The 27,092-nt window shown below is 38.1% G+C and overlaps 1 protein-coding gene and 1 pseudogene across 7 annotated transcripts; one reads left to right on the top strand and one right to left on the bottom strand.

Moving 5' to 3' along the window:
• Positions 1-1,377: 1,377 nt before the first annotated feature.
• On the bottom strand, positions 1,378-13,690 carry LOC143862448 (clathrin heavy chain 2-like). 6 transcript variants are annotated; one of them, XM_077373497.1, is made up of 10 exons: positions 9,591-9,651; positions 8,688-8,767; positions 8,383-8,610; positions 8,233-8,298; positions 5,602-5,718; positions 5,046-5,243; positions 3,967-4,083; positions 3,736-3,795; positions 3,375-3,461; positions 1,378-1,604 (listed from the first exon to the last, which is right to left on the bottom strand). In XM_077373497.1, the coding sequence occupies exons 2-10, from the start codon at positions 8,691-8,693 to the stop codon at positions 1,527-1,529; spliced, it is 957 nt and encodes a 318-aa protein (XP_077229612.1). In that variant the 5' UTR covers positions 8,694-8,767; positions 9,591-9,651; the 3' UTR covers positions 1,378-1,526. The 6 variants fall into 6 exon arrangements, 5 of the variants coding, with proteins under 5 accessions (XP_077229612.1, XP_077229614.1, XP_077229615.1 ...); XR_013240311.1 differs by lacking the exons at positions 1,378-1,604; positions 3,375-3,461; positions 3,736-3,795; ... (2 more) ...; positions 5,602-5,718; positions 8,233-8,298 and adding exons at positions 9,806-9,904; positions 10,030-10,157; positions 10,332-10,410; ... (1 more) ...; positions 12,894-13,098; positions 13,183-13,681 and having other exon boundaries at positions 8,383-8,483; positions 8,584-8,610; positions 9,591-9,699; XM_077373499.1 differs by lacking the exons at positions 1,378-1,604; positions 3,375-3,461; positions 3,736-3,795; ... (2 more) ...; positions 5,602-5,718; positions 8,233-8,298 and adding exons at positions 9,806-9,904; positions 10,030-10,157; positions 10,332-10,410; ... (2 more) ...; positions 13,183-13,347; positions 13,559-13,690 and having other exon boundaries at positions 8,476-8,610; positions 9,591-9,699.
• Positions 13,691-17,699: 4,009 nt separating this feature from the next.
• LOC143861155 (transcription factor bHLH30-like) lies at positions 17,700-26,688 on the top strand (annotated as a pseudogene). The gene is made up of 2 exons (XR_013239928.1): positions 17,700-18,330; positions 25,927-26,688. The product of XR_013239928.1 is annotated as a transcription factor bHLH30-like (transcript).
• Positions 26,689-27,092: the final 404 nt, after the last annotated feature.

Here is a 27,092-nt window from a genome sequence, read left to right as displayed (position 1 = left end):
TTTATTAGGTTCCACACGAAAGCAAAGATTAGTAGAAATCCTAATGGCTAGCTTTTAAGGGTGAGTTCTATTAGGGTCCCAACACCTGATCTTTCAAGGGAGACCATATTCCATTGATCTGAACATTCGGACTAGGGTAGATTGGAAGATCTATCTAGTGACATTCGGAGTAGGATAGATTGGAAGATCTATCTAGTGATTAACAGACTGTGTTCATCAGGATTGTCTTCAATGGTCAGATTGCATGCTCCATCTGATCATCATGGCCGGAGTTAAGATTCATTCTCTACATTAAGAATTGAATCAAAGCTAATAGGGACGTGATTATTCTAAATGCTTCAACATTCTGCTTCGACGTGTGCTGCTCCTAAACTCCTCCGTTAAAGGAATCATAGTACAGTCTTGGAAGGACTTTCCTATACAACTCTTGAAACTCATTTACATTGGCAGGGTCAACCACCATGTCCTCCCAGAAAAGAAAAAAAACAACAACATATCAACCCTTATGCAACAAGCTTTCATATCGAAGTGAGGTTGAGAATAGGGTGGTGGTTGACGGAACCCGATCAACTGCGGAGGGCCAGGGAGGCAGTTCACAGGGTTTTTCGCTGGCAATCATTGAGAAGTTGTTTGGCCGTGAGAAAGTATTAGATATTGCAAAATTATGGGTTTTCAGTGTATATATAGCCTATTTGAAAGGGCTATCTTACAGGATGAATTCACCCCCTTTAACGCTCATTAATGCAAAGTGTTAATTCTGCCATTTTAGAGGGTGGAATAAGCTCTCCTCCCTCTCCTCCCTCGCTCCTTGGTACACACAACCAATAGAGACTCTATTTTATCGTGAACCTTTTTTTTTGGGCATCTTTGAATAAAAAAATGTCAATTAGTTTCTTACTAGGGATTTTGTTCCAAGCTGCTACATATCATTCCCATAATAGGTGGCTGACATTGACTACATGCATCAACCACAATCCAATTCCAGAGCAAGCATAACCTAAAAAACACATTTGTCGATCAAACTCATTGCAGGCTCTAGTCTTTTAATAGTTAGACCTTGTGGTTATCTGGGTCCATGCACCTTGTATGAGAGCTTTTCTTTATCCCATTATGATTTCATAATAATAGAACACGTGGCCTCTTCTTTGGCATGCCAAATAACAAGTCGAATGTCGTGTTCAATTATTGTGAAACAACCAATTACTCCGAAAGCTTAAGCTGTTAAACTTAGAGTTGATGCTACTTGATCATTTGTGCTTCAGAACCCCCTGACGTGTTGCCTCCATTTTCTTCTTCTTCTTCCTTTTTTTTTTGTTACTTTGGCCGGATTTTTAATATCAAGGAGTTGTTGGGTTTTGAAATCGGGACAAAATCTGATACCATGTGAAACAACTAATTTCTCCAAATCCTTAAGCAGTTAGAGTTGGTGTTATTTAATCAATTTATATACTTCAACAATTATTGATTTGGAGGCCCTGTTAAAGCAGGCAAAAGATAAGAACAGAAAGAAAAGCAGCAGCCTAAAGTTAAAGGTGTGCATGTTCCGGCAAGTTACGCTTCACAACATCTAATAAGAATGCAGTTGCCTCACGTATCATATATCTCTGCAAAAAAAAAAAAAAAAAACCAACAGATCACCAAATTAGCTTAGTGTAGAGGAACTAAAGTAACAGAGTGTAATCCTTAGTATGCCATAAGAACACATTGACAAAGAGCACCAAATTAGATTAGGGCCCGTTTGGATACCTCATATTTTGTATTTGGATTTGGAATTGAGTTTTGAATACAAATTGAATAGATCCGCCAGCTCATGGTGAGGAGAGAGAGAGAGAGAGGGAAGGGGGGTACTTCCTACTTGAGGGGAGAGGTTGAGGAGCAAAGAGGGTGAAGGAAAATGCCAAATCTGTGGATTTCGAATTACTTATTTCCACAGCATATTTGGAAATCTGATTTTTTTCATTGTCAGTCGCTGATTTGGAAATCCAAGGATTTGATCTGGATCCGAATCACAAAGCAAAATGAGCTGCATGTGAGAAATCCAAATCAAAATCTTCTCGGCATCCAAACGGGCCATATGTTCAAAAGCACTTTAATCTTTTGTCTACACTGCCGAACAGTGAAATGACATGAAAGCCTTACCTTTATGCTCCAACCATTCTGAGAAGTAATGAAAATGCCATAAAGCCTTTAGACAACAGAAGGATCTCCCTACAGGATCTAGGTGTGCTACAAGATGTGATGCTTTGGGCATTCCAAGTATCCATTGCATGTAAGCAGAAGGTATTTTTTGGGTTCAGGGGTAAGGCAGCATGCCGACCCCAACTAGTTTGGGCAAACAACAGAAAATAAATAAAATATCCAGAAAGAATCATGTTGAAAGGGAGAGGGCCACACAACCAGAGAATAAAAACTAGGACAGCAAAGAAAATGCTTCCTGATGTGGCACGGGAGACAGCAAGATCAATGACATGAAGCCTAACCACAGATATATGCTCCAATAGTTCGAGCATAAAATTGCATGTCAAGTCATACCAGGAACACATATTAAGGTGATGAAAGGTTGAAAAGAATGGTATCAGGAATTGTTTTCTTCAAAGATGCAAAAACTTCCGTGACAAAAGACAGAAAAGGAAATTTTAAATCCAGTAAATATCTGCTTCACACGAGGGGGAGCCCACAAAATCAGAAAAAGGAAAATGAAAATGGGCATGCTTCAGACCAAGAAAGTGGTTGGCAAACAAGAATAGGTATAACCGAGAATATTGATGGTAGACCAAATCAATCAATGGTGCGAGATCAGTTTTGAATTTTCTGAAATAACCACTAATCATTGTTTAGTAAAAATTCCAATAAGCCACCATGAAAAAGGTTATGTTATGCAGCACCTGAAACAGAGAGCTCAGGCGAACTACAATAATAATAATAATATATGGGAGGAGGGAGCTTAGGAGAAGTTTTATCTAATGCGTTTACAAATTCAATAAGCTCTTCCTACTAAACATTTTTTTTAATGGACCGACTAAACAGATGTTTTACCATCATAGCAAAAAATGACAAGCAATTTTTAAATGGAAAATAATTTATTAAAAGAAGAAAAGCAAAAGTCACACCGGGATGGTATAAAGGAGCAGTACAATGTCATCGAGAAAAGACGATGAAGAAAAGAAAAGAGGAAACATAAAAGAAAACATAGAAACACAACAAATAAAAATCTAGCACCAAACTATTCTCAATGGGAAGTATTTTATATGCAGATAGCTTCAATATACCTAAAGGCCACTCTTCTCGACAGAATAGCTTTAATATTCTCAATGGGAAGTATTTTATATGCAAATAAAAAGAAATGGGACATGAAAAAACATCTTTAGCCAAACCTGAAGGAAAAGATCTGCAACTGTGTGGTAATCAACTGGAGAACCTCCTTCCATTTGCGACATCATAAGAGCAAAATTAACAGCACCCTGCATAGTCCAGGATCACATGAAATTGTAAATAACAGATGGTGTAGCAAAAGAAAATTAAATTACTACATCATGTCCTAATCACCAACCGCATTAGATGAATTTCTAGCTTCATACACATTTGACTAAATCATTCACCCTATGTAAGGATAGAAAGTGCAAATACATGAGACTTACTAGTAGAAAAAATAGCACAAACTTTATTGCACTTAAAAGGACATAGGAAAGTAACGTATGACGGTGTACAAAGAAAACAAAATCAATAGAATAGTACCTGAGGATCAGATCTCAAAATAGTTTGCAGAAGGAACAGATAATCAGGTGTATACCCGACCTACACCAAGAAAAAAGAGGCAAAAAATCATCCTGCAGGCTCATACGAACAGCAAGAAGAGCATGCTAGATTTTCATCACCTTTTCAAAATGTCAAAACTGAAAGCAAAAAACCAAAGAAATAATACAAATAACAAAGGGATTGAGAGAGAAGATCCATGCATCCAATTACCTGTTTAGAATAAATAAGTATTTTGTCAAATTCCCTTCGCTCAGCAAAAGCTGCAACAACTTTGGGGGTGGCCCTTGCCTTAATGTATATTTTCAGTGCAAGATCATTATCCAATGTCTACAAAACAACTACGTATGAGATCGCCAAACTGAGGAAATTGACTGGAAAAAGGTGAAATAATTCAATTAACATTGAGATCAATAGACACAACATTCCATGTAGACACAAATGATCAAAACATCCATATCAAAACACACCCAAGAAATGCCATAAAGAATAGAGCTACGCTCAATCTTTCACAGTGCATGTAGCCCCCACAAAGAGACTAACCGGCATAGCGCTTTAAACAGTTGAGTTTATCAACTTCTGAAAAATAATATCAAAATACACCCTAGAAATACCATATAGAATAGAGCAACGCTCGATCTTTCATAGTGCATGTAGCCCCCACAAAGAGACATAACAGGCATAGCTCATTATACTTTTAAAGGGTGGCCCAGTGCACAAGGCTCCCGCCATTGCAGGGTCTGGGGAGGGCTAGATGTACGCAGCCTTACCCCTGCTCTGCAGAGATGCTGTTTCCGTGACTCAAACCCGTGACCACCAGGTCACAATGGAGCAACTTTACCATTGCGCCAAGGCTCGTATTATACTTTTGTGTAATGAAAATTATAAAGGGCTAAGTGGTTTAAATTACTAATTTATAAATTTCTAAATTATCTCATACACTTTCAATCATTCATTGAAGAGTTGAAGTACAAAGCTCGATGTTGTGATGCCTGAAGCTGGTGTGCAATATTTATCATCCGTAACAACTTAAGCAGCGGTCCTATATCAGAACCTAAAGCATACCAGAGTCCCTCGGGCATACTACAAACTTTGGCTGCTATGAAGAAGATATAAAATAAAATTTGAGAGAAGGAAATTTAAATTTACTGAATAAAATGAGGAACCTCGCAACATTCCTTGTGCACAATCGACAGTAGGGAGGAGAAGATAAAAAATAAGAGGCTTCATTAAGATAATAGAACATTAACTCAAAAAAAAACTTAAAAAGGAGTGAGACAATCGAGCAGTACCTTGACAAGATCACCCAGCTCCTCACTGCATTCAAGCTTATCCTCGGCAAGCCAATTTTCCAAAAGATTCGGTTTATTATTGTTCACAACCAAACGAGACAACTCAAGAGATTCAAATGCATTAAGCTTTCCCCATGTCAGCAAAGTTCCAAAGTACTGCAGTATTGGTGGTGTTTGGCCAGCTTGTACAGGAACACTCTGCATCAGAAACAGAAACAGTCACAAATTCAGAAAACATCCAAACCTGAAAACACCCACAGTACCACACTACATTATACTAGACAAAGAGAGCCAGCATGAATAGCTCGGAACCCTTGTTAAAAAACCGAAGCTTTGAAAGATTTGAGGTGAGAAACAAAATTTATTTATAAACTGAAGCCTCATTCCTCACAAGAATGATGATTAATAGATTATGCATGACTGCTGATTTATATTGCCAGATTTTATTTTTATTTTTTTAAAGGTAGTATCGCCAGAGTTTAACAAATTTAGAATGTAAGCATTAAAAGAAACCAAAGGGCAGTTATTTCTAATATCAGCATTAAAACCCTGGTACCCGAAACTTGGCTACAGTCTCTGGGGTGTGAAGAATTCCTTGTGGAGATTCAGCAGCAAGTTCAGCAGCCTCCTTGTATTTTGTTTGAGAAAACAACTCTTGGAATCGCTGAACAACCTGTCAAATGAAAAAGTCCATGAGTTACTCTTGTTTACACTTCTTGGTTTGGCAGATGCCAAAACTAAAACTTGGTGAAAATAAAAATAACATTTCAGTTGTATCTATGTAGACTCAATGGAATCAGCAATAACATGAGGCTCAGTTGAAAGGTCTTCAGATGGACATGTTCATATCAATTGCTTGTGCTACAGTGAAGGGTGATCAATGTAATATGAGACGGTGTTCAAGGTATTCACACAATATTGTTGTTGGATCAGTTACACTATGTTGAAGTGTCTTGGAGGGTATTTAGGTCATTATGTGTATTGTGAGGGGTGTTGCAGTCTTTGTACCATGTTGCCCGACATTGGGCGCGCACACACACACACACACGTATATATATATATCGTATTCATGGGAGAGCTCCTTAGTAGAGACTCTCCATCCTCTCCATTCCTCTTCTTCTTCCTGTCTAACCATATTCCGTATTCCCATTTCGTACATGGTATCTGAGCTAAGATCCTAGAGGAAAGGGAAAACAGAAGAAGAGTTTTCCCATCACCATCTCCCATTCACGTCTCTCTCTCTCTCTCTCTCTCACATGTTATCCTCAAGACACGACGAGACTCCCTCCTCCTTGATTTTCCCAAAACCCTTTTTGGGTTCATCCTCCTTAGTGCATCCCTAAGCTCTAATCCCTCCATCCATTACCCTAAATTCGTGAACCCCACACCCTAAATCCGTGAAACCCTAATCATTCTCTTCTTGTGAGTTCCTAAACCCCACCCTTTCTTGTAAATATCAATTGTAAATCCATCCATCCAAAACAAAACAAAAACCACAAAAAGATCCATTCTTTTCTCGATCCATAGCATCTTTTCTTGTTCTTTCTCCATAAATCTCGTTGTTTTGAGTTCTTTCAGTTCTTTAATCCATTTCTTTATGGTTTAAATGCTTTCTTCTTCTTTTTCTTTTTTGCATCTCACCCCATCCACTCCATCCTAATCTTTGTTTTCTCTCTATATATTCCTTGTATCGAATGTCCTTTGTCTTGATCTCAAAGGAGCACCCCAAATGTTTGATGAAATGTCTAAGAGGGAGGTTGTGCCTTGAGGGGGAGTGTTGTCATGTAGTTCCAAGAATGGAGGGTTGTCTTCTTGTCGTTTCCGCATGATGTAGTTTCGTTTTCTTTGTTGGTAGTTCATTGGTTGGTTGGTTTCTTCTTCGTATTCTTCATTGGTTCCGTGATTTGTTGGTTGGTTGGTGGCTTCTTCGCATACTGATGTGAATTGGGTTGGTGATTTGTGAGTGGTTGGTCGGTGTTTGGTTGGTGATTTGTTGGTATTTAGTTGGTGGCTTGTTCGCTCTTGGTTGGTGGTTTGTGCACCCTATTGGTTGTTGCTTTGTTTGTTGGTTGGTTGTTGGTTGTGATCATCATTGGCTAGGTTGGTTATGATTGTGGTTGGGTTGATCGTGGTTGTGATCCTCGTTGTTGTGGTTGCAAAATATAAGAAAAGATGAAAATTAAAGGTTATGAAAAGTCTACAATGCATAGAGAATTGAAATATAAGATGAATTCAACCTAGGAATACTCTACAATGCATGGAAAAAAGTAATGCATGGTTCCAACCTTTGGAAAATGCAAATCCCATAACTATCTATTGGGGCTCCCAACATGTGGTCAAAGTATATTGACCATCATTCTTTTCTTTACCAAAAATGCCACTATTTATGTTAATTTCCTTTCTTGCTCTTTTTTTCGCCATTTTCCACTGTCCCTATTTGTCATGGTAAATAGAGAAAACACTCCTTGTTAGAAGGTGCACCTTCCTTAGTGACTTCTATGCTTTGGATTAAATCAAAAGAACTTTCACTCCAATCTTGAACATTCTACTAAAACACACAAAAAATATTCTGAAATTCAAATAAAAATCATCAGATGGAAAAATTTCTTTCTTCAAAGATCATCCTTCCCCAACTTCTATTTTAAAGGGCTATGGATTTGCACTTCATAATGTTTCCAATTAATTTGGGTCTTGCACAAGTGTTGGATACATGCAAAAAAACATTGACTGACCAAGATAAGAAAATGCCAAATTCCTTCAGATAAAAATCAGTAAGGATTCTTACACCTAAAAAAACCAATCGAGGGAAGTGCCCGATACAAGTACAGAACCTAGTTGTATGCCCTTCCTAACAGTGGAATCAACGAATTCCACTCTGATGAATGAATATCTGAAGTTTTAAAACATAGGGAGGGACCCAGAAGATTGATCCACATATCCAAACAAGAAGATGCATCATCTTGACCCAATCAATTAAAACTACATTTTAGATACTTCTAAATGCCCAACAAATGTAAGGAAAGATGTTTCCTGGAGTTATTCAGCAGAAGATCGATTACTATATGCTAAAAGAATCGAAGAGCTACCAATAAAAAAACAATTGAAGAATATGTCATGCAAAGAAAATATTTCAGTAATTTTGATCCTAGGAGGAAGAGTTGGTCGGTGGCATAGGTCAAAAGCTCACCACATTTTCAGCCCCTGGAAACTTTCCCCGCTTTGCAAGGTTAACAGCCAATTCCAAATTGTTTAGCTGTAAAATACGTAATCATCAATAATTGTTCTGCCCCAAAGTTTGCTTGAAGAGACAGACAGGCAGACAGCTTCAATGTCATACCTGACCACTGATAAAGGGAACAATGGTTGCTTCATTGACAGTAGCGAGTAAAACTCGTCCTCGCCTATTGACTGCATAGAATCCCCCTACTGATGAAGCTTCTGCAGTCAAAAATATGGGATCTGGACTAATTCGATTGCGGTAAACAACACTAGCTGTCTCAAGGTCAATAACAAATAAAAGTCCAAGTTTTGTGATTACATATATCAGGCTGTACTGGTGTGATATCTGCACAGAAAATGAATTGGAAATCAACACTAGTATTATTATATCTTCAGCAGAAGATACAAAACAAAATAGTTTACCTGCATTGAAACTGGAAAGTCATCAGCAAAATCTCATGGGAAAAAGAGGTCTGATTGCTTCTTTGTAAAACCCGGTTTCCCTAATGAAGCCATCTTAAAAATTAGTCAATAGATAAAAAGTTGGGGTACAAAACCCCAACTACAAATTTCAGTACATGCTGACGATAATTATCATCATATTCTAAAAGTCTGGGGGATTTTTTTGGTAGGTAAGCTGGGATTGAACCTACGACCTCAAAGTTGGGGTACAAAGTACCCATTAAGCTATAGGCCCAACCGAAGTTTAGGTCCTTAAATATATAAAAAAATACTATACAGTATTCGAAAATAAGTCAAATAACTCATTCCCCCGTAGGTATTCTATTATTGAGAACACAATACGTTTATCCTACCAGGTTGAGAAAAATAAAATTCATGAGTACGCGAGTGTCATCACAACACTTCAACCACTACACCAATTAGAAGTGTCGTTTGACAAATAGATGATTTAAGGGCACGTCTGGCTGCCAGGAATTTCATTTCCTGATAAATTAGAGTATCCAAGTGGTAAGAGACAGAAAGGGCAGGTGGGAGGAGAGATTTGAAAGGGCACGATCGAGATGAGGGTGAGAAGTGGCTAAAAAACAGGAAAAATTCGATCCTGCATTGAGTAGAGTTTTTTGTTTTCTGATTTTTAGCCACTTCTCACCACTTTGAGTAGAGTTTTTAGACTCTTCACCCTTCCTATCCCCATCTCACCACATGGAAACACTACTTAATCATGAAAAAAAAATTCATGGTAGCCAAATGTGCCCTAAGACACAAAGCTTCCATCTGCCCGTCGAAAAGACAAGGAAACATATGAAATATGAATTGGAAATCCAATACAGATGGCAGCAAAGGAATATGAAAGCAGAAGCAGACCTGGCTGGGCACCAAGCTCAATGAAATGCAATTTGCAAATAATTTGGCCAGCATTCATGGTCTTTGATGCAAAGCAAATAAGAGAAGAAGGATTTTCATTTCCTGCAACCTGCATGGAAACAAGTGGTGGCAAACAATTTCAGGACACACAATAGAAACGATCAAGAAATGACAGATTTATGGTTTTGAATAAAAACAGAAACCGCAATACTCACTTTAAAAAATGCAAATGCTGCAGCATGTGCTTCTAGAGCTTGACTACGTTGCTGATCTACAGAAAATAGTTGCATGTTCCCCCTGACAAGTTGTGGTCTCTAAACATAAAAACATCCCATAAATTGCTTGTAAGCGTTACTTCAACAGCAAACCTAATCAGAAATAAATAAGTATAATACACAATGCAGAGATGCAAATTTGAAGAACGTAACAATGGACATACCTCAGGTGCACCAGGAGCAATGCCAATTAAAACAAGCCATTTCTCATAAGGATCACAGTGGTAGTTGATTATTTGATTGCCAGACAAATTTGCTGTTCTCTCAAACATTTTTACAGGCTCTGACTCACCTGCAAGCAAGGTATAGTAGCATGAATCATAGACTCCATGTACAGAAAATACTCAAGACCAATTTCCCAATTGAAGTACAACTCATTTCACAGTAGGGCACCACAGAGGGCCTATGAAGGCAAGCAAGCAACATGTATGTAAGGCAATTCACAGAGAACACCTTTAAAACTTACCTTCTATGGACCAGTGATATACTGAGGTCGGTGTAACTAATCCCAACAACTTCGGAGTGATCCATTTCCAAAACACAACCTGTGGATATCACTGAACCATCTTCAATACTAAATAATATAAATAAGAACAAAATTTAATTCAACTACTATGTGGGTGGATGGAAAGAAGGCCATATGGTTACCTGCTCCGGCATCTGATAAGATTTAATCTTGAGCTTCATCTCGATATTGAAAATTTGAAGATGGTCATGAGTAGTACCTGCTAGTTGAGCTTCAATTAAGTAAAGAAGCTCCAGTCAGACACTAAACTACAACATAAAATTCTTTAAAATATAAAGTATCACATGAACTTCAGAAATTCATGCAACACTAACAAAACAAATGTGCAGTCAGGCCAAGCCTGAAACCAAGATATACAATCCTCAGTGGGGTAGCAATCCATGACCTAGGATAGCTTCCCTATGAATAAGGGAGATAACTATCATGCAATCAAAAATAAAAATAAAACCCAACACCGAACTAGTGTTTTCTGAGCCGTGCAGAAGATGCAAAAGATCACGTCCACATTAATTCCCCTATCAATGTTACTCTATTATGAAACTTTAGAAGCTTCATTGTTTTCATTTAGATGGGACTACGTGCTGTCCTGGCAGCGATTCTTGGATTTTAAGTAAGAAAACCAGGTTTTAGAAACCGCTCCCCAATCATGAGATTTCTAAAACCTGGTTTTCTTACTTAAAATCCAATAAACACTGCCAGGACAGCATACAACAGCCAGATCATGAACCCTCTTTTACAATGTTTTCAAACTAAAAACCTGGATTCTAAAATCCGCGTATCGAGATGGCCCCTTAGGCCCTTAGTCTTTGTTTGGGTAATACTTGGCAGGACCGATCAATTGGGTTAGGGGATTTCTTATTATTTTTAGGAGAAGCTTTACTTGTTTTCATGTGGACCCTACGTAGGACAAGGTGAAATGTAGATTTGGGTGTATAGCTTTGGATTTCTAGTTTAGACTTTTGGAATGAAGGAAAGTTTTTTAGGGTGGTAGTTCCAATGATTACTGATTAGGATTAGAAAGAATCAAGGGTTGTGATCGCTTGGGAGGCAAGGGTTTTGGATCCATTTATAGTTGGTTTTGGTGCAATTTCGGAGTTTTGGAGGAGTGTTCATCTTTGCTGTAAGTCTGTTTTGCAGTGCCATGCAGGAATACAGCCATATCTTATATATGGATTCTCCCCATTTATGCTACTATTGAACTAATTTCAGTGTGAATTATCAAAACTCTAACACAGCTCTTTTGAATTGCCTCTGTCACATGATCTAAATGAAAGCCTAATCATTTCATTAGATTATCCCCTGCTACGCTAATAATGATCCGTTTTTGGTGTGGATTATCAGCTGTCTGCCTCTGGTTTTTTGAATAACCTGCCACAAGCTCTATAGGAAAAACTGAATACTTCATAAGCCATGAACCGACTGTGCATGCAAGGAATACAAACAATTCCCGCAATTGAAACTTGATCAATAATAACCAATCCCCAGTCCAACTATATAAATACAGTTTTTTTTTTAATGGTAACTATTAAATCAGTTCATCAATAATAACCAGTTAAACACATTCTTCCTGACGAATCCCCTATCAACGTATATGAATGCCAAAAAAATCTCAAACCTTTGTTTTTTGAAGCATTCGGAAAATGCTAAGAAGAAAGGGACTGCTACGCTCCTTTCTAAAAGACACTTATTAGGCCTACTTCTAACTCGTATAAATGATCTGTCAAGCCTTGTTTAGGGTGGGTTCCATCAAGAAATCTAAACCATTTGTTTCTGTACTCCTTACTCTTACACATGGGTGTCTCATGTCCGCTTGGGATGGAACCAAGGCCATGTGGGTTGCCTCATGATGCCGTTCAGAACACCTTGATCGGATGATCATAAACTCTTGATTCATTGAGCCTCGCTTAGGGTGTGTTGTGTCAAGATACGCTAAATCCCCACAGTATGGAACCAAGGCCATGTGGGGTGCCTCTACAAAATCAACCTTCTTGATTTCATGTAGATGTCCCCTGTGGGATCCAAAAATTGTCTTTTACCAATGGTCATAAAAGTTTCTTCCTGCATAGTCATTCTCATTTTGAAATAGCTTATTTACTAAGGGTAGGTTAGTCACTGAATACTAGCTTAATCCTTTAGCCATTTTTTCCTGGTTTACCATGGTATTCGAGCAATTAGCTATTGAAACCCAAGATTGAATAATAACTACTATCTTTCATTCAAAAACATTAGGAAAATCTAGGACTTACCAAAGTTCAAGATATAACTGGACAATCATGGCATACCAAAATTGCATTCTAAAATGCATCAGATAACATAGAAAAATTGTAAGGCAGCTTCCACTTAGATAACATGTGAAAGGGTAATGGTTTCTCCAGATTGTACTCAGGGCATGCAAATTTTCTGAAACTATCCAGTCTAGGGAAAAAATGTGTGAATAGAGCATGACATGTGCTTTCGGAATTGAAAAAAAAAAAAAAAACAAGAATGAGAACATATTGCTACCTTTTAGAGCCAGGATTCTGATATCAGGATTCATCAATGCAGAGTCTGCAGTAATGGGCCTCCTTAATGGCTGCATAGGCATACTCATGTCCACAATAATAATACTATTTTGTGGAGAAGTTTCACGCACGCATATGTACTTCTCTGATTCCATCGTCACATGAGTAAAGGTAAAAAACTGTGGATTAATCCCTAAGCTTGTGAGCTGCAAATAAATCACAGAAGGGAGCAATATAAATATTCAATCACGCGTGCATATGAAGAAGAAGAAAAGGAAGCAGAGACACACCGTTAGGGCTTCTCTAATCGTGATCGGATGGTTGACTGCAGCCATGGTTACAGCGATCCAGATCGATTCTCTCGAATTTAGAAGAATTGAACAGAGAAGAACCTTAGCGAGGGCTTTGAGAACCCTGGCTAGGGTTTTCTAGAACCAAATGTTGGTGAAAAGTATCTGAAACGAGAGAGGAAAAGAGTCGAACATGTCGGGGCTGTATAACGGCACGATGAAAACTTAATAGAGAAGAAAAGCCACAGAGGAGAGAAAAAGACTAGCGTATCTATCTATCATACAATGCGTGTTTATTTCCGCTATTTATTTTTTTGCCCTACAAATCCGATGTTTTCTTTTAAAAACTGAATTTTGGCGTTATTAATTTGGTTACCAAATGGAGAATAGGAAAGTTTTGATACTGAATTTTGTTTCCAGAGGATTTCTCGCTCTTTCTATCCCTCCAGCCTCTTCCTCTGCGCCACCCTCATAAGCGGCAGGAGGTTGATGAAAGAGAAGCCGTCAGCCGTGGCATGGTTGGGGCCCACTCATAACTACCTTTCACTCTGTATCAATATTTGTTGATCACATCCATCCAAATATAGGCCTAACTATCAGATGGATGGTTCGGATCAGTCAAATCGAAATAATTGTTCTCCCTTTAATTTTTGTGTGCTAATTTTTCCTCCAAATTTTGGTTTCTTTTTGGAAGATGATATTTTCGCCCCCTGTGAGATCATGCGCCCCCTCTTTAGAGCGAATTGTAGGCAGACTCTAACGCTTTTTTTCATCGCCCCTTTTTTATATGTTTCAACTAGGGATGTAAACGAGCTTGGCCAGGCTCGACTCTGCTCGTTAAGCTCAAAAGCTCGGCTCGGGCTCGAACCAGGCTCAGCTCGGTTAGGCTCGGCTAGGCTTGCGAGCCTTATAAAGCTTGGGTTATATTAAGTTCACACCCCTCAACTTCCCTGGACAGCCCTATCTAGTGTAATTTGATTACTCTTTTTACACTAGGGGTGGTCCAAGTAACAAATGGGGTTGCAAAAAAGAAGTGACATGTTTTGCCTCCGCCTTTCACTCCCTGGACAATCCTTTTAGTGTATATATTAATAGAGGAAATGGTTTGTGTGCACCTTCATAAATAGCTTATCTGTGCATGGCTGCCACAAACCATAGGGGGGCACATTTTTGGAGGGATCTAAAGCATTCATTTGGAAGGCCCTTCCATGGATAGGGCGTGTACAAAAAATCAGCCCTATAGGATTATCCTAACCCTACCATTTGTGGAGGAAAAAAATGGGCAGAAACAGTGTTTGTCCATCTTCCCCTCCAACTTTGATTGGGTTAAGATGATCTTATAGGGCTGATTTTTTGTACACACCCTATCCAAATGAATGCTTTGGATCCCTCCAAAAATGTGCCCCCCTCATGGTTTGTGGCAGTCATGCACAGATAAGCTATCTGTGCAGCTGTGCACAAACCATTTCCTCTATTAATATATATTATATATATATAAATATATTAAATTCTTAACGAGCCGAGCCCGAGTGAGCTTCCGAGCCCGAGCCAAAATTGACACCCTTAGTTTCAACTTCTAAGTTTTCCCAGAAAAGAGCCCACAACCCGAAATTTCTTGGAAATTCTTTAAGTCTCTGTATTTTAACGATATGTATTCCAATTATCCTCTCATCCATGTTAACAGAGCACGAGTCCCAGCAGCCGGTAGAAAGAAGTATGCTTCATGTAGAGATCATACCATACAGTATAAATAGTAAACATCTTAAATCCGGTAGAAGGAAGTATGCTTCATGTAGAGATCATACCAGACAGTATAAATAGTAAACATCTTAAATTACCCAATATGTTCGGCATGTAGATGTCACCATCTTTCCTCGTGAAATGAAAGAGACAATACAACTGACATGCAATGGGCTATGTTCTTTTTGTTTTCATGTTTTAACCACTAAACATGTTTAAAAATTAGAGTAACAGCAGCATTAAGATTGTTAAAACTAAATTGTCATAGTATAATATTGGTGAGATGCTTTTTTCTTTTCTTTTTAAAATCCATACACCGCTCAGCCTATTTGCCGACAACTATCGAGTAAAATATCCAACATCTATTTTTAAAAAAATATGTATATCGAGTTGTTATTATCGGTCTCACTTGATGTCTCCAAAGTGTTAGGTCTTATACCACCACTATCTTTCACAATATGAAGCCCCAGCTCAATCCACCATAAGTTAGGTTTTGTATTACCCGAAGTCTTTGGGTTCATTAAAAAGATATGGCCTTTTATGATAAATTCTAGATATTTCACTAAACTTGGATTCATTTACAAGATGATCAATGTGTGCTTATATAGAGCACTTACATGATAAACATGGAATGGAATCAAGATAATTCCAGAAGGAAATAATCCTAATCAAATCTACTTTCATAATCTCTATTGCTTGTCTCTTCTAATCCACTTGCCTAATTTATCTAGTTGCCTCGTTTACCCAACTTACCTAATCTACCTCTAAGATGATCCAAGGGTGAGATCCTAACCCAATATAACTGTTGGATCCCACATATTCTAACATTATCCGCATTCAAGCGAATCAAGACAACCCCAATATAAACTTCTATTCTCTAAAGGGTTTGTGTTTGGTGGGGCAAAGAACTCATCTTCAAATGTAGAAGATGACAATGCACTCACCCAAGGTATGTAAAAAGGAGCCCGAATGAGTTACTTCATATAGAAACTTTCTCCTTGAATAGAATTCCTTGAAGCCTGACATGGGCCACATGGCTCTTCATGCCATCTATATTTTTCCGTCCCTGACCTCAAGCCAAAGGACATTTTCGAGTTTCAATTAATTAAATAAGGGAGGTCACTAAAGAAGGATTTAAATAAACATATAGGAAACATAAATTTAATGGGAAATAAAGGAATCCCCATCAAACAAGTGTAGCTTTCTATTTCCATGATTAAAAACTGGCGTTGATACTGATGTCTATAATGTCTAGGCTCACGGCTCACCTGACAACCGATGAGGAAAATTTAAAATTTAAGGGTTTTATCTACCAATACAAGGTAGTGTGTAAAAATATAAACTCCCTTGAAAAAAAATCGGGCTCTTGGTAACTTCACACATAGGAGGAGAGGGGAGCCTAACATTCAGCTTCACCTACATTGGAAGGTAGGTGAATGACTTGCCAATGAAATATGTATTGCATGTAAGGGATTTTAATGTTCATTTCCAAGTACGAAGGGAGAAGAAGTGCATTCGGATTTTGGAATCATGTGCTGGAGATTGGCACAATTCTGGCATTTGTTTCAAAAAAAATGAAAAGGACGCTGGGCGGAATTTATCAATTTACACTAGGGCGGAATTCAACTCAACAAAGCCTTTATCCCAAATTAGGTGGGGTCGGCTAAATGAATCCTTTTAGAAATATTTCATGAAGAAAGTGAAAGGAATCTACCCGGCTCTAATCCTAGCTCTAGATGGGTTCATCAACGTGAATCATTTTCTTCCATTCTATCCTATTCAATGTCACGTTCTCTGTTTAAAGGTGGGAAATGCAAGAATCTGCTTTATGCCCTGAGAGGTGGTATTCTGTTTCTACTCCTGCTGGAATGAAATTATTGTTGAAATTTTTTAATTAATTTTGGGAAATGTTATCAGCAAAATCATGTTTTTATACATATCCTTTCATTTTAGGGAAAATTACATCCCCCCCCCCCCCTAGTTTCTGACACATTCACTTCTACTCCTATAGTTTAAAACGTGACAACTACACTCCTGTAGTTTCAATTTGTATAAGGTCGGCCCCCTCAGTTGACGGTTTGTCCACAGATTGAAGGCTTAGGATGATCCGATGGAGCTGATTTTTTGGGCACACCCTATCTATGTTAGGGCCCGTCAAATGAACGCTTTGGATCAACCAAACAATGTGGCCCATACCCAAATCCAAACACTACCAAAATCACAGTAGGCCCACATTGTTTGGATGATCCAAGGCGTTCATTTGATGGGCCCTGTCATAGATTGGTTGTGCCCAAAAAATCAGCTCCATCGGATCATCCTCACCCTTCAATCTGTGGACGAACCGTCAACTAAGGGGGCCTCCCTTATACAAATTGAAACTACTGGGGTTGTAGTTGTCACGTTTTAAACTATAGGGGTAGAGGGGGATGTGTCAGAAACTAGAGGGGTGTAAATGTAATTTTCCCTTCATTTTAATTGGCTGTCAGGCTTTTTGGTAACGGTAATGACCTGTGACAGTTCTTTAAATAATAGACGATCAGATGTGTTTGCGCAAATATCAAAATACGTTTGTGCTGGAGTCAGAGGACAACTATTGACAAGCTATGGTTGCCATTATCAAATTAAAGGGGTATGGATACAGGTTCCTTAAAGACGGCCAAATTAGGAATTAAATACCGTATGAGAGAGTTTATGGTATTAAATTATATACCATAAACTCTGACAAGCCAATTAAAAAGAAAAAAAGAAAAGACAAAGCTGGGTGCAATTATCAAAATCCTAAGGTTTTGTTTGTTCGTCACAGACGCCGTTTTGTATGTTCTTCGTTCTACTTTCAGACCTTTTCATGAGGAGGAGCCATTTTATATGGCCACACACTCTCTTCCCTTCACAACACCCTTAAATTCTAGGGTTTCGAATATCCAGGTATTATGCATTGAAGATTCACGGACTCTGCAAGTGACTTTTTGAAATCCCCTTAGACCCTGTTCAGTCCCTGCTCGAAATGCTCGATTCAATGTCCAAAAAGGCTAAAATGGAAGGAGTTTTCCTTTCATTTTCTTTTGTTCTTGTTCTTAGAGTAGGTTGGTTGGAGTGATGGGTTCTTTTTCTGGGGATCTTGGCATTGTTCGTGAGAGTGAATCTGCACGAATTTTCCGTGGATTTTCGCAGAATCTTGGTGGGTTTCTGCCTACAATTCAAAGTGGTAGCTCTTGTTCATCTTCGTTGGTTTTGGATACTGATAGAGGTGAACTTGTGAAGGGTCCGACGAGATTGGCTCAGAGAGGGATCTCTGATGCTAAGCCGAAAGCGGCCTTGAAGAATCACAGCGAAGCGGAGAGACGGCGGAGAGAGAGGATCAATGCTCATCTCACAACGCTCCGGAGCCTCGTCCCGACTACTGATAAGGTTTTGGGCTCTTGAATTATTCTCTTCTTGTTCTTGATCTTGGTTTGTGGTTGCTTTGTTGTTTCTAATGACTTAAGTTGTGGACTTTTTACTTTCATCGTCTCTGACTAACTTTACTCTAGTTTTGTTTCTATTTTCTGCTTTGCATTTGTTGTTTTTGATAATGACCAAGGTTTTACCTGATGATCAGTGGCAGGGTCATGTCACTATCACAAAAATTTCTAATGTAAATGGAAACCTATCAATATGGGAAAATTGAATTCCTTGAAAAGAAATGGTAGAGCCAAAGGGCCATGGGAATGACAAAAATGCCTTCAACGTATCTTTCAGGATGGTGCAATTAGTTATCCATTTGTCAAGTTTTATCATGTTTATTCTTATTAAACAGTTATTAAACAGCGGATAAAATTTTTGAAGAAAAATTCAAGCTGACATTTTTGTTATATACAAGTATAAGACAAGGTGTGTAGCTTTAATCTATTTTTTAGAGCGATAATCGGTGCAGTTGCTTCTCATGTTAGCTTATTGTACTTCTATTAAATACAAATGTTTATGTGTTAGAAACAAGTAAGTAGTAAGGCAGGCCACAGTGGATTAACTATTTAAGGCCCTCTTTGGATGCATGCTGAAATTGATTATTATTTGGAGATAAGATGTTTTAGTTTAATCTCATTTGCATATGAAATATTCAGAACCACTTCGGAAGTCATTCACTAACACCTTTCTAAAACTATTATAACCGTTATTTGCAGATAATTATGTTCGACTTCATCATTCTAAAAAATTTATTTGCATATTAGATTATGTGCAAATAAATTTTATCCATCATCATTTAAAAAAGAAAAATCTAGCCATATCCAAAGAGGCCATAGGCCTCTGAATATCTCTGTTTTTCAAATATTCTTCCAAACCAATGAAGACTTTCAGTGGAACATGGAAACGGTTTTTTCTTAAATTAAGTTTTGAAACCAAGGAAATGCTGGCGAAATTTAGTGCTTGATACTGTAAAGGGAACTGAGATAAATTTCTAATTTGTATTATGTTTATTACTTATAAATTCTTCGAACAAATCCTGTTCCTGGACGATGGGTATTTATATGCCATGCATGGACTATTGAAATTGTCATGATAAAGGTACTTGTCTTTTAACTTCTGTTTTCACCCTGAAGATTTTGTTGTTCCCTTTTTCTTTTCTTAAATATATTTTTACCATGTCAACTAGTTGCTGTTAAATGATCTGGAATTTTCTCTATAGAACTTTTCTATGAACTCGACAGCATTTCCTGCTGCGGTTTGAGCAGCAAATGGTGTCCCTCTTCTTGTGCCTCTGAATCCACAAGTACCAGCGGAGGACCAAGAAACCACCCGACCTCGCATATCCGTAACAGTTACAATGGTATTGTTGAAACTCGACAATTCCGAATCAGCTTTGTCTACGAACAAGAAAGCTATAAGTAATGCAACTATGAATCTCATGGAGAGTTCGATCCTGGCCCCCTTCAAAAGAAATGCGGGCAGGGTAGAGCTCGGCAGAGGTCAATGTAGTTTTGGAAATAGCTCAGAAGGGGGGAAAAATGAAGAAATCGCTAAATGACGTGCTGGCTGCATAATTCGAGCTGCTTACCTTCCTTCGTCTGAAGTGTGGAATATAATAATGCACCTAATATGAGAGATTGACAACTATTGAGTTACTCAATAATCACCATTTTAACTGGTTGTAGGTTTAAGACTTTAAATTAGTATTCTGTGGAGGTATGGTACTTCATGATATATGATGATTCATATTATATAACATAAAAAATGGCACACGCTATGCGCTAAAATCATTTGTACGAAAAATATGTGCTTAAATATGTAAGTTTATATATATATATATATATAATGGCTGTAGAGAAATTTACATTTACAAGATTTTTAATTACTTCGGGGCCCACCCTAGTTTTCCATATGTAGGATAGATGTAGAGATTTTGTTTTAATGTTTACAATATTTGCATATATCTAAACCATATCATACTATAATAGCTTTAAAGAAATTTAGATAGATAGAGATAGAGATTTATTTAATATGATTATTAGGTATGCAAGGTATTTAATAGCTATAAAGAAATTTACATTTATATCTTTGATATCTAGCATTTATAAGATACTTAATTGCTAATGTTTTAAGTAACCTTGGGGCCACCCAAGTGTTCCTATTATATATAGTATAGGACTATAGGTGAATGTTTTTGTTAATATACTGGAATTGGTTATGAGACAACCATGCCAAGAATCCAATTTAAATTGAATCAACACTGTATAAGTACTGGTCTTTGCATTTTCTGTGATTTTCTATTATTTCTATTTGATTATTTTGAATTTCTTATATTCTTTATTCTACTTTTTGGCTATTTATATCCAGTTTTTGATAAAATGACTTGCCTGATAAGAAAATGAGTATCTTCATTTCCTATGCTCGATAGTCAGTTATATATTATTATTACTACTTTTGAGATGATATCTTTTCTCTGATTTCCTGTTGTTTGATTTTGATTTCTCCTTGCTGTTTATTTATTTATTTATTTTTAATTTTCAATAGCCTTTCACTAGAGAAGCAATAAAAATCTTAGTTCTGTGGGTTCTATCGGAGAAGGGCGTATTAAAGAATCTTGTATTTTTTCAAAATGAAAATGAAATCATGTCATGTAGCTGTTATGTAACTTGGCTTTTATGCACTGCATTCATCTCTCTCTCTCTCTCTCTCTCTCTCTCTCTCTCTCTCTCTCTCTACACACCTCTTTGCAATTAGATCACAGCACCCTTCTTTCTGTTGCCTAGGACACCCTTTTCTTACATAAAAGTTAAAAACTTGTTTATCCAACATCCCATTCCTGACATTTTCTTCTTCTCTCTTATGCTAAAGAAAACCTTATTGAAAGAAAAAGAAGAAAAATGATAGATAAATATAATTGTGCTGAAGTTACCCACATACAAAGAAACTCTATGCGCGCCCCTTTTGCCAAGGGTGCCCGTTATCTCATTAGCGCATCTAGGAATGTAAAAAAGTGGCACTCATTCCCAGCACTAAGCTCTTTAATGTCATCAATAATCCTCAGTAATCTCCAAGGGGCTGGGGAGCACCCTTTGGCATATAAAATAATGTTGGATAGATATCCCTTCTCTCAAAGGTTGCCTCGATCCTAGGTTGGGGATGAAATACTGATGCAGCACCGTGAAGAGAAATTGAGGAAAAGGGAAAGAATTAGAAGAATAGGGGAAGAAGAGACGAAAATAACCTGAAGAAGAGACGAAATTAGGGAGAAGAAGAAGAAGAAGAATAGAGGAGAAAGAGGAGATGAAGACTTGGAGAAGAAGAAGAGGAAATTAGAGGGGAGAATCTCAATTCATTTAATCATCAAAGTTAATAATCTCAACTACATAAGGCCTATATATAGGCAATTAGGAGTCCTTAAAATAAGGAAACTGCCTAATGTAAGAATTCCTAGAAACTAAAATTCTTAGAAACTAAAATAACATGGAAAATAAATTCCTAAACTAAATAACATGGAAATATAAATCCTAATGGGCAAATATGCCACTTATTGGCCTATTATCTGCATCATTCTCCTCCGGTTGAAAAGAACTCGCCCTCGAGTTCTAGTTCGCCTTGGTCAAATATGAAAATAATCCAATGAAGTAGAAGGAGACGCAATCCGTCTGAAGCAATCCTGATGGCTAATGCTCGAAACAGCAATGAAAGCGATCTGAAAGGCTGGCGGCGGAATATGGAATAAAGCATCCATACAAAATCATTAAAATACATGCCTTTCGTGAGACTCGGGAAACCTGGGAAGATTGCAATGTACTCGTCCTGGATCGGCGTGATCGGCAAAACAGCTATGGGTGGTACCAATCGGGGAACATCCTCCACATAATCAACATCAACTGGTAGCTCAGTAGGCACATGAGAATTTACATGGAAGTCATCCGCCAGTATCTCATCAGGCTCAGTAGAATCAATGATAAAATTAGAGTCTAGGACTGAAGCTTGAGCAGTGATGACAGGCAGATGGACCTCATAATCAATCTGCGGAACAAGTTCATTTGTGTCGGCACAAGTCTCGACAATCTGATTAATTGGTGCAAATATAGGGCAATCCTCTGTAATAAGCTCGCGATCATCTATCTCAGGTAATGGCTCAACAGTCATGTCACTCGGCTCTGACTCAGGACGATGCTCGATCAACTCTGTCATGGGAAAAACCTCACATGGATCTGCCACAATATTTGCCTCAGAAGTGTGAAGCTGTCTTTGCTCACGTATACGACGCACTGAATTTTCAGCTATAATTTTAGCTTCGCATATATAATGACGGTCTTCTTTTAGTTATTCAAGGAGGGCTTCGAATTTACTTTCAACACTACACAACACTTTATATTCTCGCTCACGATTCAATCTCTGTTGATTCAAATAGTCGAGCGCATAAATATTCATAAATGCATCACGAACATCCTCCCAACGACAGATTGGCTGCTCACGTCTTCTACGACGGTTCGTTTCAATGTGGCTCCATGAGCATCGGGCTTGTCGTCGCACGGTTTTTTTAGCCCAGTAGATAGTCTGGCGGTGATCATGGCCATTGTACTCATGATATGCGTCTAGAGCATCAATCCAACGTAAACATGTATCCTCATAATACCGAAAGTGAGCGGCTATTCCAATAGCTTTCGTCGTACCTATCAAAATATGGAACATAGGGCGGAGCCATTGGGATCGGCGTCGAAAACTGAAATCAACCGTCTGATTTGTTTGTCATGTCGAATGGAACACAACACCTGTCTCGGATCTCAAATCGGATGAGTGAAAGCTGATGATCGGAAGAATGGATGCGATCAACGGCTGAGATGGGTCATGAAACTATGCGGAAGACTACTGTCCGCTGTTGAAAATAGGCTGAATGCGCTCTAAAAGTTGTCACGAACAACTTTCGTGCTGAGGTCGAGGGCCAATTTTGATTGGAAATAGCTCGGGTGAGGAGAGATAAAATGTGATGGAGAGAGGAGAGAGAATGAGAAGAGAAAAAGAAAATTCAATTTCTGCTCTTTTTTTTTGTGTCTAAAGGTAAAATAGGGGGGTGATTTAGGTTTTTGTAAACAGAAAAGGGTGCAAAGGGGAAGAAGGGGAATACTAAATTTTTTTTTTCTCAAGTGAAGCAACATATTTCACATAACAGAGAACTTGTTCCAAACTAATTACTGTAAAGGGGGTTGTCCTAGGAAAAAAGGGGTTAGGTTATACTTACTTTGTAAATGAAATCAGATAGGGGTTGCCCAAGGGTAGAATGGGGGGAATGTATTAGTGGCCTTCTTTAGTAATGCAAAGAAGGGAACCGGTAACTTTATTTACCAAGTTACTGTGTAGCTTTTTGCTTTTTGAAAAGTCAAGTTACTGCACGGTAACGTAACTTTGTTAAGTTATTGTAGCAAAAACTGTCAGCAGCGTCCTTTCCAAGTGCAACACGGAAGCAGCTTATATTTTTGTTTATCATAAACTTTGTTACCTTCTACTGTAGGTCACTGGGTAAGTATGAAATAAGTGAAGAAATTTGGTTTAGCTATTAAGCTGGTAAAAAAGGGGTAACCTGCTACCGTTAGATAACTTCAAAATAGAAAGTGTAACAGGGAAGGTAACATGACGCCTCTCATGCTTGCCACATGTCTCCCCTTGCCCAATAAAGGTAACGTGCAAGTTGATGTATTTGGAAAACCCAAAATGGAAGTTGCCTTGCTTACCACGATTCTGCCTTTTCACATAAAGCCACGATTTTATCTCGACACAGAAACTTTCCAAAATCCCAAAACTTCTTCAACAACAATGGCGGAGAAGATTTTGCGGATTGTTTCTTGCGGCACGTGAGACTCTTAATGCTACGATAGAGGCAGATTCAACATCTAAAAATTTCTGCAGCAGAGAGGGAATTGGGTAGGGAAAAGGATTGTTGGTTGAGGGTATTTCTTAGGTTTAATGGGCTAACGGGTGGACAAATCTGGGTTCTTGGGTGTAGAAAATAGTGAACTAGAAGTGTATGAAGAAGAGCCTAAAAACCTGGAGAAAGGTCTGGATGGAGGTGCTTGGTATATGCCTGGCTGGTTGGTGGGAGTCTTCTACAGGTTTTGTGGGGTAGGTAAAGGCTGAAAATTAAAAGGGTTTTTTTGGTGGTAGTGGTAACACGATAAGCAGGAGGTTTTATGGGTAGATATGGGACAGCAGTGGGTTCGTAAATTTTTTTTAAAGGGTATTCTAGGGCAAAATTTAGGGCTTGGGATCAAAAGGTTTTTGGTTGAAATAAGGCTGTGATATGAGGTGTATGAGGGCTGAAAGTTTGCGTAAATTCAAAGATCTAGGTCGGCTAAGAATGATGTTGGGACCGAGAGGAAGGAGCCTCACTAAAGTCTTGGATCTTTAGCTCTGATACCAAATTGATGCAGCACTGTGAAGAGAAATTGAGGAAAAGGGAGAGAATTAGAAGAATAGGGAAAGAAGAGACGAAAATAACTTGAAGAAGAGACAAAATTAGGGAGAAGAAGAAGAAGAAATTAGAGGGGAGAATCTCAATTCATTTAATCATCAAAGTTAATAATCTCAACTACATAAGGCCTATGTATAGGCAATTAGGAGTCCTTAAAATAAGGAAACTGCCTATTGTAAGAATCCCTAGAAACTAAAATTCCTAGAAACTAAAATAACATGGAAAATAAATTCCTAAACTAAATAACATGGAAATATAAATCCTAATGGGCAAATATGCCACTCATTGGCCTATTATCTGCATCAAATACTTAAGCCGGGCAAAAGAACATGATCCTACCCCTTGCTACAATCCCTCAACACAATTATCCAGAGAAAGATAACACCCCAATTGATCCCAGAGAAAAAACATCCATATCTTGGATTGAGTAACCCTTAAACTCCTCTCTAACAATAGCCCAAGAGTTTAAGAGGCTTTTGACTTTTGCTGCAATTCACACAATAACCTTCTCTTTTTCTTAAAAGGTTCTACCTTTTTTTTTTCAAGAAAAAATAATAGGTTCTACTATTTCTTTTACTTCATAAAACCCAAGTAATTGCATAAGGGGTCGAGGACCATGTAATACGGCCTTCATTCCCCAAGCTGATGACAACTCCACTCTTCCAAAAGAACTGAGAATGAATATGGGACAACCCAACATCCACTGAACCATGGAAGGATTCTCCACCAAATAATCAAAGCCACCTGATGGATAAGAATATGATTACATGACTCTTTGACCTCTTACGCAACACACATCTATTCACGATCACTTATTTCTCTTTAGAATATCAACTGTATTTGTGGAGTCTTGTCCATGCACCTCCTAAGGTGCAAAGATTTTTCTGGGCATCCTTTCCTTCTCATATGGGCCTTAATGTTTTAATTGTTGCAATTGCTTGACTGATTAGCTTTATTCTGATATTTCTGACTTGATTTGTTTTATTCTGACATTAATGGTAAGAAAATTGGACTGTGAAGAACTTGTTATGGGTGATTGCTGTAAAAAAATTAACAAAAACAGTTGAACTGACAACCTAATGCAGATGGACAAAGCTACATTGCTTGCAGAAGTGATCAATCACGTTAAGGAACTCAAAAGGCATGCAACATAAATCAGTAAAGTGTACACAATTCCATCAGACATTGATGAAGTAGTTGAGTCCAACGTGGTGGGAATTAACGAAGAAAGTTTTTACATCAAGGCATCTCTATGTTGTGAGGATCATCCAGAGCTTCTGGCTGATCTGAAACAGACACTTCTGTCTCTTCAGCTTAAACCAGTGAGGGCTGAGATATCAACTTTGGGGGGCAGAGTAAAAAAATGCTTTTGTAATGATGTGTGAAGGAAAGTCCGATGAGAAGGAACATCAAACTTTTGCAAGTTCTGTTCACAGGGCCTTGAAGGTTGTTCTTGACAGGGTTGCTTCACCAGAGTTTCACCCATGACAGCTCTATCAAATAAAATGAGAAGGATTTCATTGTTTGAATCTTCAAGCTCCTCTTCATGAATTAGCAAACTGGAGGTTGTTGCTTATACTATATATATTCTATACTATAAAACCTTATTTCTTTATTGGAGTATTTGTATTGGGGAACTCCTAAAGCGTGTGCGAGGGTGGGAGATTACATCTGGTGTTTATATGTTCTTATCTTCTTGTGCTTGTGTCTGATGGAATACACGTGTTGTTCTTCCTTTGTAGGGTTGATGGAAGAAACTGCAAATGACAGTCCATCCAATGCATTTCATTTCATGATTGTTGAAGTAGAAATTAGTTTATATGATATTTGAGTAAACTCAAGCATGTTTTCTTGATGACACCATATGTTTGTTGCTTCCATGCTGTTGGTTTTATCCTGGTTTATGTTTTTTTTTTTTTTTTTTTTTTTGAAAATTAATAACTTGTTTTATGTTGGACCCAGCTACATGTAGTTGCTAATGTGGAGAGTCTAACAAGAAGTTTAAGCACCTTGTGAAATGGAAGAAAATTTGCAGGCTAAATAAGCACGGAGGCATAGGAATTGGACAAATAAGATCGACAAGCATTACTAGGAGAATGACTTTGGAGCTATGATGAGGAAAAAGAATATTTATGTCGCGAAATTATTAGGGACAAGTGTGTGTGTTCTTTTTCTTTTCTTTTTTCCCGGTGGGAGGGGGTAGGAACCCATCTTTATGTAATGGTTAGGTGCATGAAAGTCTATTTCTGAG

The sequence above is a fragment of the Tasmannia lanceolata genome, unplaced genomic scaffold (genome assembly GCF_043159265.1).
Source record: "Tasmannia lanceolata isolate RefF3 unplaced genomic scaffold, GAP_Taslan_0.1 ptg000037l, whole genome shotgun sequence".
NCBI classification, from domain to species: domain Eukaryota; kingdom Viridiplantae; phylum Streptophyta; class Magnoliopsida; order Canellales; family Winteraceae; genus Tasmannia; species Tasmannia lanceolata.
Note: the sequence above shows the minus strand (reverse complement) of the source record. Positions and strands in the feature narration are given on the sequence as shown.

What these genes read in the sequence shown, in the direction of transcription:
- LOC143862448 (XM_077373497.1), bottom strand. An exon ending in TTCCCTTTATCAGTGGTCAG is followed by an intron (nt 8,299 to 8,382) that starts GTATGACATTGA and finishes CGTATTTTACAG; the next exon opens with CTAAACAATTTGGAATTGGC. An exon ending in TTTTGAGATCTGATCCTCAG is followed by an intron (nt 3,462 to 3,735) that starts GTACTATTCTAT and finishes TGGACTATGCAG; the next exon opens with GGTGCTGTTAATTTTGCTCT.